Source organism: Geotrypetes seraphini, chromosome 1 (assembly GCF_902459505.1).
Source record: "Geotrypetes seraphini chromosome 1, aGeoSer1.1, whole genome shotgun sequence".
In the NCBI taxonomy this organism is placed as follows: Eukaryota; Metazoa; Chordata; class Amphibia; order Gymnophiona; family Dermophiidae; genus Geotrypetes; species Geotrypetes seraphini.
Window position 1 is genome coordinate 33,624,010 of NC_047084.1, and position 15,936 is coordinate 33,639,945.

General features: G+C 44.0%; 1 protein-coding gene across 2 annotated transcripts in view; it reads left to right on the forward strand.

The window, feature by feature from the left end:
- Positions 1–15,936, forward strand: part of JMY (junction mediating and regulatory protein, p53 cofactor) — a 182,389-nt gene that overhangs the window by 154,437 nt on the left and 12,016 nt on the right. The window contains exon 10 of one of the 2 annotated variants that reach the window (XM_033929536.1): positions 1,766–2,090. In XM_033929536.1, coding sequence (XP_033785427.1) covers positions 1,766–2,073 — 308 coding nt within the window. In that variant the 3' untranslated portion in view covers positions 2,074–2,090. The remainder of the gene's footprint in view (positions 1–1,765; positions 2,091–15,936) is intronic. The other variant, XM_033929527.1, reaches the window with a different exon arrangement.

Below are 15,936 nucleotides of genomic sequence, written 5' to 3' on the forward strand. Positions count from 1 at the left end.
TATCCTCCCTGGGTACTGATTACAACAGACCTCTGGGTCCTCACAGTTATTCGAGGGGGATACTCTCTTCACTTTGTCAACATACCTCGGGATAATCCTCTAAGAGAGTCTTCTTTTTACTCTCAGCAGATGTCCCTTCTTCTTCGGGAGATAGAATCCCTTCTCCTTTTCAATGCCATCAAGAAAGTTCCTCGAGGACAGAAGAACTGGGAGTTTTACTCCCAGTATTTTCTTGTTCCGAAGAAGATGGGAGATCTTCGTCCAGTCTTGGACCTCAGGAGTCTCAACAAGTTTCTAGTGAAGGAAAAATTTAAGATGTTATCCCTATCAACTTTATATCCCCTCTTAGATCACGATGACTGGCTATGCTCTCTGGATCTGAAAGAAGCCTACACTCGCATTCCAGTATATCTAGCCTCTAGGATTCCTCCATTTCCAGGTAGCTCATCACCATTATCAATACAAAGTACGACCCTTTGGCCTTGCATCCTCTCCCAGAGTATTCACAAAGTGCCTGGTGGTAGTGGCAGCAGCACTATGGTCTCAGGGCTTTCAAGTCTTTCTTTACCTGGACAACTGGCTACCTGGACAACTGGCTGATCAAGGACCCTACCTCGCAAGGGGTTATAGTAGCGATTGCATGACAATTCTCTTCCTTCAACAGTTGGTTTCAAAATTTTCCCAAATCCCAACTTCAGCCATCTCAGAAACTACAATTCATAGGAGCTCTGCTCGACACTCTTCATCTCAGGGTGTTTCTACCACAGCAAAGACAAGACAATTTGATTCAGCTTTGCACTCTGACTTATCTGCCGTCAATTTCAGCTAGACAAATGATGGTACTCTTGGGTCACATGGCCTCCACAGTATATGTTACTCCATTTGCAAGACTTCACCTCAGGATACCTCAGTGGACTCTCACATCTCAGTGATCTCAAGCATTCGACCCATTCTCTCAACACATTACAGTTACTCCTTCGCTTCAACAGTTGCTGCAGTGGTGGATGAATTCTTCCAATCTGTCCAGAGGATTTTTGTTCCATACCCCTTCTCATCAGAAAGTTCTGACCACGGACTCGTCAACTTATGCTTTGGGAGCTCATCTGGATGGTCTTCATACGCAAGGTCACTGGTCTTCCCTGGACTGCCTTTGTCATATAAATCTTTTGGAGCTTTTCAGCAAATTAAGACCAACACCGTCCTGGTTGGCTTTTTAGCTTGCTTAAAGAACTGAGGAGCCATGAGCAGCGTCAGGTGGGAAGGCATTCACGCATGCGCAGTGCGGGCAGTTCGCGAACTTTCTCAAGTTCTTAAAATGGTGATGCACTTTTAAAGCTGTCCGTACCAGGGCTGTGTGGATGACGTCACCCACATGTAAGAATATCTGCCTGCTGTCCCTGGATAATACCTGTTTACGGTAAGTAACTGTGCTTATTCATAGAATGCTTATAATCTTTATATAATTTGTACTATTAGATCAGATTTCTCTTAAATTTTAAATTAATGTAAATGATTTTGAATGCTTTTTCTGTGTTGAAAAATATTAATGTTTGGAGTAGGGCAATGAACTATTTATTTCTACATGTTACTGTTCATTAGTATAAGCTAGATGCATTTTTGGTGGTGGTATTCATTGTATGCAATAATACTGTTTTATGGGATACAGGTAGAACCATAATTTGAAGAGGTTGAGGGAGGAATGAGTAAGTCCAGAGTTTTTGATTATTTCATTAATTTTAATTTGTATTGTTATGACATCCCACAGTGAGTTCACCTATGGACGAAGTGTTAGCTTCCTTGAAGCGTGGTAGTTTTCACCTGAGAAAAGTTGAGCAGCGAACTCTGCCTCCATTTCCAGATGAAGATGATAGCAATAACATCCTGGCCCAAATAAGGAAAGGAGTAAAACTGAAAAAGGTGCAGAAGGAGGTCCTGAGGGAATCGTTCACTCTCCTACCCGACACTGACCCCTTGACACGCAGCATCCATGAAGCACTTCGACGAATCAAAGAAGCTTCTCCTGAGTCTGAGGATGAAGATGAGAATCTGCCTTGCACAGAATGGGAAAACTGACCCGTAATGTTTCTACAGTATATTTCTCTTTTTACTATTTCTTTTCCATATCTCAGCTATCATTTATTAGGAGAGAACTGTCAACTTTCAATTTTATGATTTGTAGACTTTCAAACTCTTTATTTTCTTAGGTTTTCAAACTCGTTGGTGTTCATTATAATTACTTTTAATTGCATCAACATATATGTAAATAACCCATATTAAAATGGCAAAATAAGTTGAGATATTTTGAAGAAAAGAATGAGTGATTAATAGCGGACAATACAGATTTGTTTAAAAATACCCAGAAATTTAAGAACAAATATACTGGAAGATCAGATTCTTACCTGGTTAATCTTTTTTCTGTTAAAGGACAGGAGCCTGTACTCTTGGTGAATTACCTCTGGTCATGAGATCCTTGCAGAAGCTCCTCCTTCATCAATGGAGTATAGTGCTCTTCAGTTTGTACCAAAGCAGTTGATCTCCACTGTATCAGAAGAAAGCAGAAGGAGGGGAATGGGGAACTTCCCCGAAACCCTCCCCCCTGTGCATTTCTGTTCTCTGTAACTCATAAAAAGAACAATTAGAATGAATAACATAGGTAATCCCACTATCCTGGAATTCTTTGAGACCAGACACTACCAGATCCGCCCACATACTCAAACTATCTTTCCACTCGTTAAAAGGCGTCATGTATGCAGGTAAATTAGGAAAATCCCTTTTCTTCAAATTCACTGAGCTTTGGAATAACCTCCCTGCCCTGCTGCAGAACCTAGGCTCATTCCAATTATTCTGAAAGCATCTGAAAACCTGGCTTTTCTCCAAAACGTGCTTTTCTCCAAAACGTAAAGCTGTCTATTTAAAATGTAAAGCTAGCTGTCCTCTTTATAACCTCTAATTTCTTATTATGTCCTTCCCTCATTTATTGAATTACCTGTAAACCGTGCCAAGCTCTATTTTTATGGACATAAGAACATAAGCAGTGCCTCTGTTGGATCAGACCAGAGGTCCATCACGCCCAGCAGGACCTGTATAATAATCCTCTATCTATACCCTTCAATCCCCTTTTCCTTTAGGAAATTATCTAATCCCTTCTTGAACCCCAAAACCGTACTCTGTCCTATCACACCCTCTGGAAGCGCATTCCAGGTGTCCACCACCCTTTGGGTGAAGAAGAACTTCCTAGCATTGGTTCTGAATCTGTCCCCTCTTAATTTTTCCGAATGCCGTCTCGTTCTTGTAGTTTTTGAACGTTTGAAGAATCTGTCCCTCTCCACTTTCTCCATGCCCTTCATGATCTTGTAAGTTTCTATCATGTCTCCTCTAAGTCTCCGCTTCTCCAGGGAAAAGAGCCCCAGTTTCTCTAATCTTTCAGCATATGAAAGGTTTTCCATACCTTTTATCAATCGTGTCGCTCTTTTCTGAACCCTCTCGAGTATCGCCATATCCTCCTTAAGGTACGGTTACCAATATTGGACGCAGTACTCCAGATGCGGGCGCACTATCGCCCGATACAATGGCAGGATAACTTCTTTCGTTCTGGTTGTAATACCTTTCTTGATAGTACCCAGCATTCTATTCGCCTTCTTAGAGGCTGCTGCGCACTGTGCCAACGGCTTCATTGTGTTTTCCACTATTACCTCCAAGTCCTTTTCTTGGGTACTTTCATCCATTACCAGCCCTCCCATCGTATAGCTGTACTTCGGGTTTCTGTTTCCTACATGCAAGACTTTACATTTCTCTACATTAAACTTCATCTGTCATCTCGTCGCCCACTCTTCATTGTTCAGGTCCCTTTGTAAATCTTCACAGTCCTCTTTAGTCCCAACTCCACTAAATAGTTTGGTGTTGTCTGCAAATTTTATTACTTCACACTTTATCCCTGTTTCTAGATCATTTATAAATACATTGAACAGCAGCGGTCCGAGTACCGACCCCTGCGGAACACCACTCGTGACCCTCCTCCAGTCCGAGTAATGGCCCTTTACTCCTACCTTTTGCTTTCTACCCGCCAACCAATTTTTGATCCATCTATGTACGTCTCCTTCCACCCCATGTTTCTTCAGTTTCCGTAGTAGCCTTGTCACAGGCTTTTTGGAAATCTAAGTATATGATGTCTATGGGGTCCCCTTTGTCCATCCGTTTGTTAATTCCTTCAAAGAAGTGCAATAAGTTCGTTAGGCACGATCTTCCCTTGCAGAAGCCATGTTGGCTTGTTTTCATAAGTTTATTCTTTTCTAGATGCTCGTCGATGCTGTCTTTTATCAGCGCTGGAGATGATGCGGTATACAAACATAAGGTTTAATTTAGTTTAGTATTGCTTTGTGCAACTAACACAAACACATATGGAGCTTAGGAACTCAATAACTTATTGCTTTATTAGGTATAAATGATTACATACCATACAGTATTTATCTGAGTCAGGAAGTAGGCGCATTAAAAGTTGACAGGGTGAGCCATACAGACTCCTAAGTCCTTTAACAGAAAGATTATTCAGGTAAGAACCTAATCGTCCATTGTGTAGCAAGGATATAGGAGTCTGTATTCTAGGCTATGTACCAAAGCATTGGCCGATGCCTGAGGTGGGACAGATGAGCCTGCCCGCATATCTAAGGACCCATAATTGGTGTCCTCCCGAGCCATTATGTCCACTCTGTAGAATCTTGTATAGGCATGGAGTCTGATCTCTGATTCTTCCAGTCCTGGTCCGCCTGGTCACTCAGGCTGGGCATCAGATTCCTTAGTGGTGGGGAAGTCTATTGGAACGGAATCTCCTTGATCCAAAGCCAGCGCATCCTCAGGCAGTGCAGAGCATCTTGGACCCGTCAAAAAGGCTTTCTACAGGAGATTAAGAAAATCCGAGGTAAACTCCTGAACATCAGGCCCCATAGACCCCTGCAGGACCTCAGATTGATTTCTTTTGGGCTCTACCACTTCCATACACTTGGGTTTCCTTGCCATCCAGACCCCCTGCAGTTCCCCAGCCCTAGAGGACTCAGAGAAGGCTAATCCCAAGGCTCCTGTCTTCCTCACACACCCCGCAGTACAGACATGCCTTGTCTGACCCAGCAAAAAACTGGTATGATAATCTAAGCACAAACCGGGCAGAGCCCTGAGTTTCTGGCCCAGAAATATCTAAGAAAAAGAACAATTTAAATTTAAAACAATTTATAGAGCATATATGGTTGGACAGACTGGATGGACCATTCGGGTCTTTATCTGCCATCATTTACTATGTTACCATATGTTAATATATTTTATAATGGAGCAGAACAGCCTAAGGAGTCAATCTCAGTCAATTTTGAGCTAAATCGAGGAGTTTGAGGCAGACTGAGGCTTTAGAAAAAGAGATTGCTTAAAATCCAAGATGGCCACTGCTAGTGAATTTGTGCCTAAAACAGTCAGTGAGGGCTCCCTTGAAGTTTAAAACATTCAGAAAATGGGGTTTTGGAGGTTTGGGGCCAAAACACTTTAGGGAATAATGGGCTGTACTCACTGTGCTGTGCTGGTGCTTTGCTGGTGCCTGCCTGACTGAAGAGAGAACATTTTCTGCCTCAAATCCTTCCAGAAGGAATCTAAAACTGGAGATCTTTGGGCTTCCAGTCAGACCAGTATCAACTGTGATCTCAAACCCCACATATCCTCCCTTAGTGGTGGTGGGGAGGAGTGAAAAAATGAAGCCCAAAGGGACTAACACAGGAGTCCCACAGTCTGCACTCAAGCCTCTGATGAATCAGAAGACAAGCTAGTTACCAGAGGAACGGTCCCTGAGCTTCTAAAATGCACAGATCAGGCTAGCTCAAGGTGACCAGAATCTGCATCCTCTTCCAGGCAGAGAGCAACCCCAAATTGGGAACCTCTAAGCATGGAAGCCTCACGAAACAGATAAAAAATACCGAAAATAATAAAAACTGAACAGAGTTGAGAACACACCTTCTGTTATTGAGACAGACATGGGGGAAGCCATTGCTTGCCCTGGATCAGTAGCATGGAATTTTGCTACTCTTTGGGTGTTTGCCAAGTACTAGTGACCTGGATTGGTCACCGTGAGGACAGGCTACTGGGCTAGATGGAGTGACTGGGTCTGACCCAGTGAGGCTGTTCTTATGTTCTTAGCTTGCTTACATAAAGAAAAACGGAAGAGATTACTATACTCCACTGGTGATGGAGGAGGAGCTGACAGATGTGATTGAAATCCTTCTGCAAGCAGTTTGCGACCAGAGGTAATTCACCTAGAGTACAGACTCCTGTTTCCTTGCTACAGAAATGTATGTTTTGTAAATTAAACCAAAAATAAGAAATTTAACAAAAATATATCTTGTCAGAATTTAAAATACTATATGGCATTTAATATATTTAAATTATTTTCTTTTGAATCACAGACATTAGAGCCACCAGAGAGCTAAGTTCATAATAATGGCTGTCTTTAGATGTGGATGGAAGTTTTAAATGACAGAGAGAAAATGTTTAGTGGCAGTGCATTCAAAAGGCCTAAATTTATGTGCTCAATTTTCAGCCAGACTTAGGAGTGAAAGTTTTCACCTGAAATTCATCTTTAATTTAGATGCGTAAGTTATCCTTCTAAATTTTAGGCTTGCTGTTCATTTTCCTAAATTTATGAGCCTAGTGCTGAAAATCAGTGCTGTGTCTAAATTTTATTTCTTTGTCCTAAATCAGTGGTTCCCAACCTTGTCCTGAAGGACCACCAGCCAGTCAGGTTTTCAGGATAGCCCTAATGAATATGTTTGGAGCAGAGATGCACACCTGTCACCTCCATTATATGCAAATCTCTCTCATGCATATTCATCAAGGCTATCCCAAAAACCTGACTGGCTGGTGGAACTCCAGGACAGGGTTGGGAACCACTGCCCTAAATCCATCTTTGTTGCCATCCATTTTTTATGCTCCTAAATTTAGGAGTTCAGTAGAATTTTGAGTATAAATTTAGGCACTAAGCCCTAGATAATTTTTCAGAGAGGCTAATTTAGGAGCATTAATCCTATGTATACTAGATCCAATATTTCTACATATCAGGTTAAATAAGCATATCCTTCATGCTACTCAAGTTGAGTGATTAAATTATAAGGGTATTGTATGCCGATAATTGAAGATATTCTGCAAAAAGTTTGATTGTAGAATATTCCCTGGGTATATGGATAAGTATGCGTGAATTAGTAGTAAATAACTATGCAACCTCTCTACTGTTGTGTAGATAGTAATGGACTCCTACAGTGTAGGCCACTTTGGCCACTATGCATTTTAGAAGAAAAAACAATGTAGTGCACATAACACTGTCTTGTACAGGATAAAAGCTTGCCCACAGTAACTTGTTTTATAGCTGTTATATTGTCTGCACAAACTCCTGTGTGCTTGACATTGATACCATCTCATACCTGATAAGGATGTAGAGTACCATAATGCCACTCACTCTCTCAAAAAGCTTAAGATATGTTTGAAGCATTCTAACTTCTGTTACTTACCAAAACTATTCCCAATCTCTTTAAAATTGTAGTTAACTGACAAGGATAGCAATTGCATTCCTACCTACAAGGATGTGTAAAATATTTACTAAATAATAAAGAAGCAAGTGCATTGTTGGATATATACTACTTTATTTGGTATTTTCTAATAATTATAATTATCCCAATTTGCAAATATCCACTAAGTTTCTATTTGGTGCTGGGTAATTATGAAGCAGAAGAAATACATTTGAATATGATGCATATTGAAATTGGCTTTACTGGCTACCTTGTTGTAGCTGACCTTCTTAAAAGTTGACCTTTATCATATTAAGCAGTGTAATTTGCAGCACTTTGCCTCTAGGTTTCTGTATTAGTAAATTTAATTTGAAATTAACACTAGTGTAGAAAATCAAGGCTTTAGCTTTTATTGTAAAAGCAGTGAAAAAGATTTTTTGATGTATGCCATATATAGAACCAATAAAAAGAGTGTGTTGTGTAGATCTGTTCCAGAACTGGAAAAGTTCTGTTCATTGAGCAGGCCCACATATGGAAGTAAAACAGCTTGTGGTGTTCAGCTACTCTTGCATCTTGATGATCTTTGATCATTTGTATCATCTAGAGCAGGGGTCCCCAAAGTCCCTCCTTGAGGGCCGAATCCAGTTGGGTTTTCAGGATTTCCCCAATGAATATGCATGAGATCTATGTGCATGCACTGCTTTCAATGCATATTCATTGGGGAAATCCTGAAAACCCGACTGGATTCGGCCCTCAAGGAGGGACTTTGGGGACCCCTGAACTAGAGAAACAGATGAAGACTATAAAATACAATACCATACAACAACACTTACATACCACTAATACCGTTACATTTGCTGCAGTTTACAACAAGAGAACCAAAATAATACTTTCTTTATCGTCCCTCCAGACCGTCACAGACAGATGGGTTTATGTTCCTCTGCCAGCAGGTGGAGACTGAGAATAGACTGATTCTATGAGGGACTGCACAGCCCACTTGTACTTTTAAGAATTCAGTATGTTCTCAGTCTCCAACAGGTGGAGGTTATAAGCTTGTGCAGTCTTCTTTTAGGCTTTGGCAGGGTCTGTTGGAAAGGTTGGCCTTTTTATCTGCCCCTGTTTTCTGTCAGACTGAGCTGGGGTCCTGCAGGACCATTACAACCTTGGGGGTGTCGCACTCTGGTTGTTGAGTCCCTCCCCCAATCCCCCCCTCTATTTTTTTCTTTATAGTACTCTCAACCATACGCCTTGCCAAAGTCAGGCAAAGACTACAGTTTTGAGTGCCTGTGGGATCTGCTCCTTTTTAATTTAAAGTTTCATTTAAAAAAAAAACCGAGACCTGAGGCAATGCCTTTCTTTCTATGCTGGTTTGCAGGGACAGTGTTCATGATACTTTAATTTTCTCAGGAGCCTCTCATGAGGAACTTTATCAAAAGCTTTCTGAAAATCTAGATATACTATGTCAACCGGAAGGGGCCTGAAGCTCTGATTAGCCCGGATACCTAAGGTCCCTCCCACAGGGTGTCTGGGCCAGTCAGAGCCTTAAGACCCTTCCCGATGCATCCCAAGATGCACCAGGGAGGGGAATTCCCATTTTAGACGTAGCAGTTGGGAAGAGGGTGTCCATGTACCTCCAGATCTATTTTGAGGTAAGGGGGAGAAGGGGAGGGGAGACATTTCTTCCGCTATGGGGGGGTGGTTGGGTCTCGGCAGGGGGATTTTAGTGCAGCAGGAGAGAGTGGGCGGTCAGGTGTAATGGCAGGAATTGTGCAGCAAGAGAGAGTGGGGGGCCTGACACACAAGAAGCTTATCAAGAATTAAAGATCTCTTCGTATGTTTAACAGATGGATATACAAAAGGGCAGCTATTATAGTTTTCTGTTCTTAACAGACATAGCAAAATTCAAATGAAGTATCATGTATTCAGAACATTCACCCAATAAAATCTTATAAAGGATGCAGACAAACTTAAATGAAATCCTCAATTCCATTGGTAACCATATTTATTTAGAGAAAATAGTCATACTGTCATATTATCCCAGGACAAGCAGGCAGCATATTCTTGACTGATGGGTGACGGCACCGACGGAGCCCCGATACGGACAATTTTAGAGTGATTGCACTCTAAGAACTTTGAAAGTTCTAGTAGGCCGCACCGCGCACGCGCGAGTGCCTTCCCGCCCGACAGAGGCGCGCGGTCCCCAGTTTCTTAGTTTCCGCGGAGCTAAGAAGATGCGTGTTCCAACTGCTGTTGGAAAATTTTTTCAAATTTTTCTCGCCTTCCCGCTCGCGCGTTATTTTCTTGTCGTGATTTATTCACCTTATCGTTTCTTTCTTTTATTTAAAAAAAAAAAAAACGTCCATTTTTTTTCGACTTTTTTCCGGTCAGCCCCGGCGGGGCCTGTTGGCACCATCGAAGCCTCGGGCTTCGATTTTGCTACGGCCGTTTTTCCCTTCATGCCCCCTTCACCGGGTTTTAAGAAGTGTCAGCGGTGTGCACGTCCTATTTCTCTTTCCGACCCGCACAAGTGGTGCCTTCAGTGTCTGGGTCCGGACCATAGGGCAGAAACGTGCACCCGCTGCAGTTCTCTCCAAAAGAGAACTCTAAAGAATCGCCAAATTCAACAGCAAATTCTTTTCGGTGCCGCCATGGATGTTCCCCCGGCATCGACACCGTCATCTTCCTCCAAATCGGCACCGGTGACTTCGACATCGCAAGATCCATCCTCGGTGTCGCACCCTGTAGGTAAGCCGGCTAAGAAGCCATCCCCTACTGTCCTTAGCCCGCCAGTCGAACAAGCAGTGAGCCAAGTCCTGCAGACTGCGCGCCGGCCTCGCAAACGCTCCGCTCCTATTGAAGTCACTGCCTCTTCATCGGCATCGACTTCGCCTGAGCGTGGAGCTGCACTGCAGGTACCGAGCAAGAAAAAAGCGGTACCGGTAGCATCGGGACCGTCTCTGGATGAGAGAATAGCATCCATCCTTCAGGTCCAGCTTAAGGAGCAGTTACAACACTTGCTCCCGGCTCTGCTGACTCCGAGCCTTCCAGTGTCGGTACCTACTGAGCATTCGGTGCTGATCATCGAACAGCCTGTTTTGTCGGCATCGACGTTGTCGGCACCGCAAAAATCAGTTTCTATGCCTGTTCTCTCGGCGGAACCAAAGTCTCTTCGACGCACTGCTTACTCAACTTCGGAGCCGGTGCCGTTCTCTGACACCCGTACTGCTGTACAGTCACCCGGTACGGTGTCCATGAGGTCTGGTAAATCGGTACGCAAAACCAAGCATACCGAACCTTCTACCCCACTTTCTCAGGGCCGTCTGTCATCAGTACGGGACCCTGATTTGTGGGATGATTCTGATGACCCCCTCGGTACCGAGGCAAATTATTCCTCGGAGGAGGATGTTACATTGGTGCAGGATCCTGCTGGTAAGCCAGAGCACTCGTCCTTCACCAAGTTTCTTAAGGAGATGTCGGACACCCTTTCCATCCCTCTAGAGTCTGACTCTAAAAAATCCAAAGCATTTCTTGATGCTTTGGATTTTGACCAGCCTCCGAAAGAATTTTTAAAGTTACCCCTCCATGACACTCCTACAACTCAGGAAGTTCATGGTCCGGTCCATCTATGATACTTTTGAACTCACATCCCGAGCCACGGCTATGTCTGTAGCAATGAGACGATTGGCATGGCTCCGAGTCTCCGACCTTGATGTGAACCACCAGGACCGCCTTGCCAATGCTCCCTGCCTGGGTGATGAGCTCTTTGGAGAATCTATGGATACCACCACTCAAAAGCTCTCTGCCCATGAGACGAGGTGGGATACTTTGCTGAAAAATAAAAAGAAGCCTCCTCCTCCTCGTCCATTTAGACAGCAGCCATCATATCAGAGGCGGTTTTCTGCTCAGCTAGTTCAGCCTCAACCCCCACAACCTCGGAGGCAGCGGCAACAGCACCAACAAGCACGTCAGCAACAGCCGCCTACCATAAAGCCTGTCACTCAGACTAAGCCGACTCAGCCCTTTTGACTCCCTTCTCCTGGGCATTGCCAGTCTCCCTCCATCCTGTCCTCTTCCACAGCCCATAGGAGGTCGATTAACCATTTTTCACTCTCGATGGGAGGTAATCACCACCGACCAGTGGGTGCTCTCGATCATAGCCCATGGCTACTCCCTCAATTTTCAGACTCCTCCGCCGTTAGGCCTGCCAAAAGAGTCTGCTTCCAACAAGTCTCAGTCCCTCCTTCTCGCTCAAGAGGTTCAATCCCTCCTTCTTCTCTATGCCATCGAAGAAGTTCCTCAAGATCAGCGAGGTCAGGGTTTTTACTCCCGGTACTTTCTAGTTCCCAAAAAGACCGGACACCTCAGACCCATCTTAGATCTCAGAGATCTCAACAAATGTTTGGTCAAGGAGAAGTTCAAAATGCTCTCTCTTGCCACCCTCTACCCTCTTCTCGCTCAGGGCGACTGGCTATGCTCCCTCGATCTCAAAGAGGCTTACACACATATTCCTATCCATCTGACGTCCAGGCAATATCTGCGCTTTCTCATCAATCAACATCATTATCAGTACAAAGTGCTACCCTTCGGCCTGGCCTCCTCTCCCAGGGTATTCACCAAATGTCTGATTGTGGTAGCGGCCTATCTCCGCTCTCACAACTTTCAAGTCTTCCCTTATCTGGACGACTGGTTGATCAAAGCTCATTCCCCTCAGGCGGTTCTGCTTGCCACCAATCAGACCATTCACTTCCTTCGACTATTAGGGTTCGAAATCAATCTACCCAAGTCTCACCTCATTCCGACCCAGCGACTTCAATTTATTGGAGCCGTTCTGGACACTGTTCTGATGAGGGCGTTTCTTCCATCCAACCGCCTTCACGCCATCCTCCATCTCTGTCAGCAGGTGTTTCAACAGATTACCATTTCTGCGAATCACATGATGGTGCTATTGGGGCACATGGCTTCGACAGTACATGTCACACCCTTCGCACGTCTCCACCTGCGTACTCCTCAATGGACCTTAGCGAACCAATGGTCCCAAGCGACGGATCCTTGTTCACAACACATATCTGTGACCTCGTCTCTTCGACAGTCGCTTCTTTGGTGGTTGACATCTTCAAATCTATCCAGAGGTCTGCTGTTCCATCTACCTCCTCATCAACTAGTCATCACCACAGATTCCTCCCCCTACGCCTGGGGAGCTCACTTGAACGAATTCCAAACTCAGGGATTTTGGACTGCCCAGGAAAAGAAACACCACATCAATTTCCTGGAACTCTGACCGATGTTCTATGCCCTCAAGGCGTTTCAACATCTTCTCTTTCCTCAAGTACTACTCATTTGCACAGACAATCAAGTTGCAATGTACTACATCAACAAACAGGGAGGAACGGGCTCTCGCCTGTTGTGTCAGGAAGCCCAACGGATTTGGTCTTGGGCGACAGCTCGTCACTCATTCCTGAAGGCTATCTACATTCAAGGGGAACAGAATTCCTTAGCGGACAATCTCAGCAGAATTCTCCAACCTCACGAATGGACTCTCGATCCCTCGACTCTTCAGACCATTTTCGCTCAATGGGGCACTCCTCAAGTGGACCTTTTTGCAGCTCCCCACAACCATCAGCTGCCCCTGTTTTGCTCCAGACTCTACTCTCCTCACCGTCTGGCGCCCGATGCATTTCTCCTGGATTGGACCAGTCTCTTCCTATATGCTTTTCCCCCTCTACCGCTCATGCTGCGAACACTGTTCAAGCTCAAGAGGGAACAAGCCACCATGATTCTCATCGCTCCACGGTGGCCCAGGCAACATTGGTTCTCCCTTCTACTTCAACTCAGTTCCAATGAACCCATACCTCTTCCACTGTTTCCTTCTCTGCTTTCTCAGCATCAGCAGACCCTACTGCATCCCAACCTACAGTCTCTGCACCTGACAGCTTGGTATCTCTCGGGCTGACTTCGGCTCACTCACTCCTTTCTCAGCCTGTACGCTCTATCATTGATGCTTCTAGGAAACCGGCCACGCTCCAGTGTTATCAACAGAAGTGGTCTCGGTTTTCTTCCTGGTGCCTCTTACATCACCATGATCCCATGTCTCTAGCAGTGGGACTGGTGTTGGACTATCTTCTTTCCTTGTCTGACTCTGGTCTTAAATCTACTTCTATCAGAGTTCACCTTAGTGCAATTGCTGCCTTTCATGAGCCAATTCATGGAAAACCCCTCTCGGCTCATCCTTTGGTTTCTCGGTTCATGAGGGGCCTTTTCAATGTGAAACCACCTCTCAAGCCTCCTCCTGTGGTCTGGGATCTCAATGTGGTTCTTTCCGCTTTAATGAAGCATCCTTTTGAACCTTTGGCCTCAGCGTATTTCAAATTTCTTACCTGGAAAGTGGTCTTCCTTATAGCTCTCACTTCTGCCAGGAGGGTCAGTGAACTGCATGCACTAGTGGCCGATCCACCTTTCACTGTTTTTCACCATGATAAGGTGGTTCTCCGTACACACCCCAAATTTCTTCCTAAGGTTGTGTCTGACTTTCATCTTAACCAGTCCATAGTCCTACCTGTATTTTTTCCAAAGCCTCATTCTCATCCAGGTGAACAGGCTTTGCATACCTTGGACTGTAAACGTGCTCTGGCTTACTATCTTGAACGTACTAAGCCCCACAGATCATCTCCTCAACTATTTTTGTCCTTTGATCCTAATAAGTTGGGTCATCCTGTATCTAAACGCACTCTCTCCAATTGGCTTGCTGCTTGCGTTTCTTTCTGTTATGCTCAGTCGGGCCTGACACTGGAAGGTTCTGTCACGGGCCACAAAGTTAGAGCTATGGCAGCGTCTGTAGCTTTCCTCCGATCTACTTCCATTGAGGAAATCTGCAAGGCTGCTACTTGGTCCTCAGTTCACACTTTTACATCACATTATTGTCTGGATGCATTCTCCAGACGGGATGGACACTTCGACCAATCTGTTTTACAAAACTTATTTTCCTAATGGCCAACCTTCCCTCCATCCCTCTTTTTGTTAGCTTGGAGGTCACCCATCAGTCAAGAATATGCTGCCTGCTTGTCCTGGGATAAAGCACAGTTACTTACCGTAACAGGTGTTATCCAGGGACAGCAGGCAGATATTCTTGCGTCTCTCCCACCTCCCCAGGTTGGCTTCTTAGCTGGCTTATCCTAACTGGGGACCGCGCGCCTCTGTTGGGCAGGAAGGCACTCGCGCGTGCGCAGTGCGGCCTATTAGAACTTTCAAAGTTCTTAGAGTGCAATCACTCTAAAATTGTCCATACCGGGGCTCCGTCGGTGCCGTCACCCATCAGTCAAGAATATCTGCCTGCTGTCCCTGGATAACACCTGTTACGATAAGTAACTGTGCTTTTTGATTGGTTGTAATTTTAAAAGAAACTGAAGAGCTCAAATAAATGATATTACAGTAATCCAATTTTGATAGTAAAAGGACTTGAATTAATAAATTAGTGTAATTCAAAAAATTTTCTAATTTGTCTTAGTTTTCTCATTAGAAAAAAAGAACGAGAACCAGAGTATTAGTATGAGGAACTAGCAACGTGATTTAATCAAAGTAAACTCTGAAAATCTTTATTACAGGCAACTGTGTATTTACATTGATCTATATATGGTAGTGGTAGAGCTGCTGCCTCAGCATCCTGAGGTTTTTAGCATCAAATCCCAGTGCTGATCTTTATGACCCTGGGCAAGTAACTTAATCTCCCATTGCCTCGGGTACAAAATAATGTATATATGTAAACCACTTTGAATGTATAACCACAAAAAGGCAGTATACAAATCCAGTTCCCTTTCCCTATTATAATATGATCTAACAATGGGTCAGGTTTATTATCTAATGGAAGATATTTGGTCTTGTCAGTGTTTAATTTTTAATTTATATTTCAGCATCAAGAGCTTACCAGAGAAATAGCTTTTTGAACAATATAACTAAAACAAAATAGATAAGAGCCATCTCGTATCATCAGCGTAGCTATGGCAAAAAATGTCCCCCTATTTCCAACTCGTAACCCCAAAGCATGTAAATAGATGTTAAAAAAGGAATGTTTTGGACTTAGATAACTCATTTCTCTGTTTAACTTGATATGTTCTCAGTGTTCGTCCCAGAAATTTTTTCCAGCCGGGTGGCATGAAAAAGTAGCCGGGTGGGATGGAGAAATTTGGTGGTGGGGAAAATTAACCCCTTCTTTTACTGAGGTACGCTAGCTTTTTTAGCGCATGCAGAATATTAGCATGTGCAAAACCCCGCGCTACACGGGAAGACTAACGCCAGCTCAATGCTGGTGTTAGCATCTAGTACGCACGGCAGTTGCGCTAAAACCGCTATTGCAGCTTAGTAAAAGGAGCCCTAAATGTGTACCATTTTTATTAGTTAATTATTATTATTTTCC